We start from the raw sequence: 5,752 nt of genomic DNA, 5'->3' as shown, positions 1-5,752 counted from the left end.
ATGTGGATGTTGGGTTGGATGTGTTGATGTGGATGTTGGGTTGGATGTGTTGATGTGGATGTTGTGTTGGATGTGTTGATGTGGATGTTGGGTTGCATGTGTTGATGTGGATGCTGGGTTGATGTAGATGTTGGGTTGGATTTGCTAATGTGGATGTTGTCTTTTTAAAGGTTGGATTCCCTGCACAAAGCTGGAAATTATGAAATTGAAGGCAGACCTCAGTAGAGCTGTGAAGAGACTGCATACCACCACAGTTCAAATGTAGGGGCCTCCTTCCATCCTTACAGTAATGTACTTGTGTGAGGTTTATCCCGTGGTCAGCAAGAAGAGGTGCAGGACCTATGGCACACGGCAAGGTCACATGGTTACCACATCACACTGCCATTATATCTATAACGTGAATACACACACACACACACACACACATTCTCTCTCTCTCTCTCTCCCCTCTACGGCCCTCCCCTCCCCTCCCCTTCTCTCCTTTTGGCTCCCCTCTGCTGTCCTTTCCTCCTTTCCCCTTCCCTCCTCCTCTCCCCTCCTCCCTTTCTACCTCTCTTCAGTTCCTGGCAAAGTGTGGGAAATTCTTGCTGAGGTGATGAGTCCATCAGCTCTGTCAGGTGACTGACACACAATCATGTTCCAAAATGTGGAGAAGAAAGGGGGAGGGAAAGGAGATATCAAAGAAATGAAAGGCAGCTAGGATGTTATTTTATAGTTTTTATAAAAAATGCGACAACCACCCATAAGGAAGTTGTCGTCGACAACAGGACCCTGACCATCTCAGGGCAGTAACCATCAATAGGGGATAGACCTAACCCTTAGGAGGCGGAGATAATGGCTGGCACAACCGACAATTACTTTGTTCTAGACAGCGGGTGGTGCTTGGCACGCGCAACCCACACTGCCCCCCCCCAAGCCCTAGGAGAGAGGTTTATCATCAGCTCTCTCTTGATGATGAGGAAGTTAACTCACCCTACGGTGCGGCAATCTGCCCGCAGCCTTATGCTGCAAAAAGGCAGAGTCAGACAGAGAACCTGAGCTCCGACTGCTTTCGTGCATGGTCCTAGCCTGGTCTCTGTGATGAGTGACACTGGGGTAAATTACAAATGTAACACATGCCCAGGGTTTAGTTCAGTTTTGTTTTAGATTGCAAGTGTAAAATGGAAACTAAAAGCATAATCTTTCTACGAAGATAATACAGTTTTTACATTTTGGCATGTTTCTTCAGCCCTTTTCTCCAAACATGCATGCACACATATCCTCATCCAATCCTCCGCACATATATGTAGTAGATATGTAATGTGTATTTTATTTTTATTTTTTTAAAGTAGGACTTTTAAATTTTTATTTATTTTTATTTTATGAGAATTGGTGTTTTGCCTGCATGTATGTCTGTGTGAGGGTGTTGGTTGCACTGAAACTGGAGTTACAAACAGTTCTGAGCTGTCATGTGGATGCTGGGAATTGAACCCAGGGCCTCTAGAAGAGCAGCCAGTGCTCTCAACCACTGAGCCATCTTTCCCGCCCATAACATGTATGTTATGTATGCTTATAAGGCATCAGATCCCTTGGGACTAGAGTTACAGACAGTTCTGAGTCGCCATGTGGGTTGCTGGGAATCGAACCTGGATCCTCTGAAAGAGTAGCTAGTGTTCTTAACCCATAAGCTATTTCCCCAACCCTAAAAACATCTTTTGAATATCAAACTGATCTTACTTTATTTTTTTCTCTTCATTTGACCATGAGGATTTCCCCGTGTTTTTAAATTCTTCAGAAGCTAAATGTTGAATGGCTGCTGAGTTTCCCAAGCATGGATTGTTCAGGAGGACTTCTAAGTCATGAACCTTTCTACACCCACCCTGAACACGTTTGTGTGTGTGTGTGCGTGGGGGGCGGTCTTCTTGAAGAGACATTGCTAGAGGCAGAGCTCCTTAGGAGATACAAAGTTTCTAGAGACATTTGCTCTTCAGAAAGCCTATTAACTCCCACAACAATGTAAGAAAAGCCCTGGTTTGTTTGTTTTTCTGGGGAAGGGAGTTGTTTCAAGACAGGGTTTCTCCGTGTAGCCCTGGCTGTCTTGGAACTTGCTTTGTAGATCTAGGCTGGCTTCAAACTCAAGAGATCCACCTGCCTCCACCTCCCCAGTGCTGGGATTAAAGGTGTGTGCCACCACCAGCTTAGAGAAACTTAACTTTACAAAAAGCATTTTCTGATCCTTTACATTTTTCTGCGTGAACTAGATATTCCTGATCTGTGTAGCTCCCCTAGCCCTCTGGGTTTTGGTATTTACCCATACTAATGAGAGTATTTGTGTCAAATATTTACTTCTCCAGTTGGCTTGCTTAACATATGTATGTTTCGATGCTTTCTCCCGTACAGCTGTCAATGGTTGTCTTCCATTGTGTTTATGAGCAATTCTCTCTAGTATGTGACCTCATCCTTGCAAACCTGACTCCTGGCTTCTCTTGATGGCATATTGCCAAACAGCTTACCTGATATATTTAGGCATGAAAATGTATGTGGGTTTCCTGCATTAGCGTGTTCACATGTGTTGGAGTCAAAAAGCCGGGCTGGGTTCGAAGAGGGCTTGTTTTCATTGGCTGATTTGGTCAATCTTGAAGGTGTGGCTTTGAACCCTGGTTTTACACGTAGCTGTGTAAGTGGGCACTGTCTTTGGAATAGTGCTAATCAGTTCCTTTCTTACAGGAATGCTGGCTTTGCCTGTTGGAAGGAGCCCCGTTTATATTCATGCATGACTGGCCCTATGTTCTAAGAAAGAGCGTGGCTCCCTGGAAACTAGCTACTTTTCTATTCATCTCCCGTCTTCATGACCATCACATGACCAGCAACACATTCACGCCACCTGCAGAATTGTACCAAGTACAAGCAGTGTTTATGGAACACAAGCTAAACACTGGGCTTGATGTGTGTGCTCACACGTGCATGCATGTGCGCACTACACGGGATACTTACATTTCTGTGAGACATTTTTATTTCACGTGCATTTGTGTTTTGCCTGCATGTATGACTGTCTGTGTGAAGATGTCAGATCCCCTGGAACAGGAGTTACTGACAGTTGTGTGATCCTGAATGCAAGTCAGATAATCCCAAGCTAACTCCAAATAGAGTATTCTAAGGTTTTTCTTTATTAAAAGGGAAAACTCATGGAACAGGAACGGGGGTCCAACATCGAGGTGTGGAGCGCAGGAAGAAGAGGCTTATCCAGGGCAGGACTGTGGCTTTTTGGTACCCAAAGTCACACCCCGACCTGGCCCAGCCTCCTAAAGACCATTGGCTGAAGGAGGTTCTCAATCAGTTGTGAGCTACCATGTGGGTGCTGGGAATTGAACCCAGGTCCTCTGGAAGAGCAACCAGTGCTCTTAACTGCTGAGCCATCCTCCAGTCCCTCTGTGAGATCTTACTTTAGCCTATTTTATAAGTCAAGAGTATAAGGCTTAGAGGAGGTTAGTGTTTTGTCTCAAGTGTTCAGTGCCACACAGAAGACTTAGTTCTCAAGCTTAATTCTCGCGGTGTGGTTCCTTCTGGCCCTGTGACGTCAGGAGCTATTTGGTTGCCCTTCCTTTTCGTACAGCCTCTGGCACCACTCTCACCCACAGGAGATACCTAGTAACTGCTTAAAAACAGAAAGCGCATAGTGAAGGCTTGGCTAAAGGCTGGGTTGAATCTACTTCAAAATCCAGTTCTGATTTAAGGGCAACTGATTGCATTAGATGGGCAGGAGGAAGCCACAGAGGCCTCTGAGTCGTTAGCCAGACAAGGCCAGGAAAGTAGTCATGCCTTCAACTCTTTTCTTTTGCACAGAAAAATGGAAAAAGCTAAACAAAAAAGAGACAGATTCAACAAACCGCTGGTCCTGCGCCATTACAATGACCCGGAAGAAGAGGAGGAGATGGAAGAGCCCCCCCAGGAGCCCCAGGCTTTCTGGATGGAACTGTTGGTGGGGAAGGCTCAGATGCCAGCTATGGGAGAGGCCAACCCAGAGATGAAGAAGTTCCATTATGCCCTGGCAGATGGCTCGTCTCTGACCTAATATCCTCATGAGATTCCCCAGAGGAAAGGAGGGTGAAGGAGGCAGGACTTGGTGGTTGGTGCTGACATCTGGGGGTTTCCACCCAGCAGAAATATTAGTTCAGGAAACACTGGGGGAAGAGCCCAGTGTTTCTTCAATTCCTTTACCCTAGCTATTCATGTCCTGTCACACTGGGCCAGGAAGAGGAGCCCCCAAACAGAGCAGAAGCAAGCCCCTGATTTCCAAACCTTCCTTCTTGTTCAGAGACCCTCTGGTATTTTTGTTAAGCATCCAAGGGCTCTTGTGGTTCCGAGAAAATAAATTCCACTTGCTTCATTTTCTGGCTGAGAAACGGGGACCATGCGGTGATTTAGCAGCTAGAGAAACTGGCTTCAAGAAAAGAGGGATTTGGGGAGTCAATTCCTACAAACCCAAAATGAAAAAAAGCCTTTGAGATTCTGTTACCGTCCATCTTGTAGCTGTTAGTACAGACCAGTTTTGCAAAAATGATCGACAGATCTGTTGTTAGTCCTCAGCCCCCGCTAAGCCTGGGTTTGCCCATAGATGCTGATGGGGGGATCTGTCCACACTGCTCTTTGCTGGGGCAGCATCATTTTCATCGGGTGGCACTAGGTAGTACCCAGACACTTTGGAGACCATTTGGTGATAATAGTCATTATCAGGACTATTCTGACTAGACTCCCTCTTAGAATCCACAGATTGTGTTAGAAGAATGTGGAGCTAAACAGCAGTGCAGGAATGTGACCGTGCTAGGGGAATGAAGAGCATGCATCTATCAGCCAAGAAGCTTGTACATTGGTCCACTCTGCCATAGACCCGCTCTGTGGCTATGGGAAAGAGTCACCTTCTTTAGACTCCCCACTGCCTTATCCCAAAATAGCCAATTTAAAAAAAAAAAAAAAGCAGATTGAGGTATGGTGAGTGTGCCTGTGACCCTGGCATTTGAGAGGCTGAGAAGCGAATCATGAGTTTGAGTGTTGCTAGGGCTATAAAGTTAAACCTTATCTCAGAACCAGGGGTGGTGGCACACACCTTTAATCCCAGCGCTTGGTAGGCTGAGGTTGTCAGATCTCTGTGAGTTCGAGCCAGCCTGGTCCACAAAGTTCAGTGTTGAGAGTTCCAGGACAGTCAGGGCTTTTACACAGAGAAACCCTGTCTCAAAAACAAACACCCCCCTCAAAGCCCCAAAACAAAACGAAACAACAACAACAAAAAAACCTTGTTTCAAAATATTAATAAATAAAATAAAAATAGAATGTACTCGAGAAAGACATTATCTTTGTAAGGAAGAACTATTAACATTCGTGTTGTTCAAGCAATGTCAGTTCCTTAACCTGGATTTCATCTATCCTTCTGGCCGCTTAGCTGTCTGCCAAAGTTACTCTGATCTTCCTTGGGGTGGCCTGTACACCAACATATTCAGTGACTGGCCGAATCCTGTTATCCTGGGGACATTTACACCCTTTGGATGCGGTAGCATTTCCTTTCCTCTTAGGTAAGTCAGATGCCAGGTAAGCCAGAATCTTTGGTAAGTAAAACCGCGCGAGAAGAGATGACGCCAGCGTCGTCTTCCAAGTGGTCAGTCTGATTGGAAAAGATGTTAGGGGGAGGCAGAGGCAGGCGGATCTCTGTGAGTTCGAGACCAGCCTGGTCTACAAGAGCTAGTTCCAGGACAGGCTCCAAAACCACAGAGAAACCCTG

General features: G+C 45.8%; 1 protein-coding gene across 1 annotated transcript in view; it reads left to right on the top strand.

The window, feature by feature from the left end:
• The first annotated feature begins 3,826 nt into the window (after positions 1–3,826).
• The window catches only part of LOC101981927 (uncharacterized protein C3orf20 homolog), a 33,935-nt gene continuing 32,009 nt past the window's right edge, over positions 3,827–5,752 (top strand). The window contains exons 1-2 of the mRNA XM_026784442.1: positions 3,827–4,034; positions 5,417–5,546. Of these exons, the coding sequence (XP_026640243.1) occupies positions 3,827–4,034; positions 5,417–5,546 (338 nt within the window). The remainder of the gene's footprint in view (positions 4,035–5,416; positions 5,547–5,752) is intronic.

This window comes from Microtus ochrogaster, chromosome 24, assembly GCF_000317375.1.
Source record: "Microtus ochrogaster isolate Prairie Vole_2 chromosome 24, MicOch1.0, whole genome shotgun sequence".
Classification (NCBI taxonomy): Eukaryota; Metazoa; Chordata; class Mammalia; order Rodentia; family Cricetidae; genus Microtus; species Microtus ochrogaster.
The sequence above is the reverse complement of the archived record's forward strand: the minus strand, read 5'-3'. Positions and strand labels throughout refer to the sequence as shown.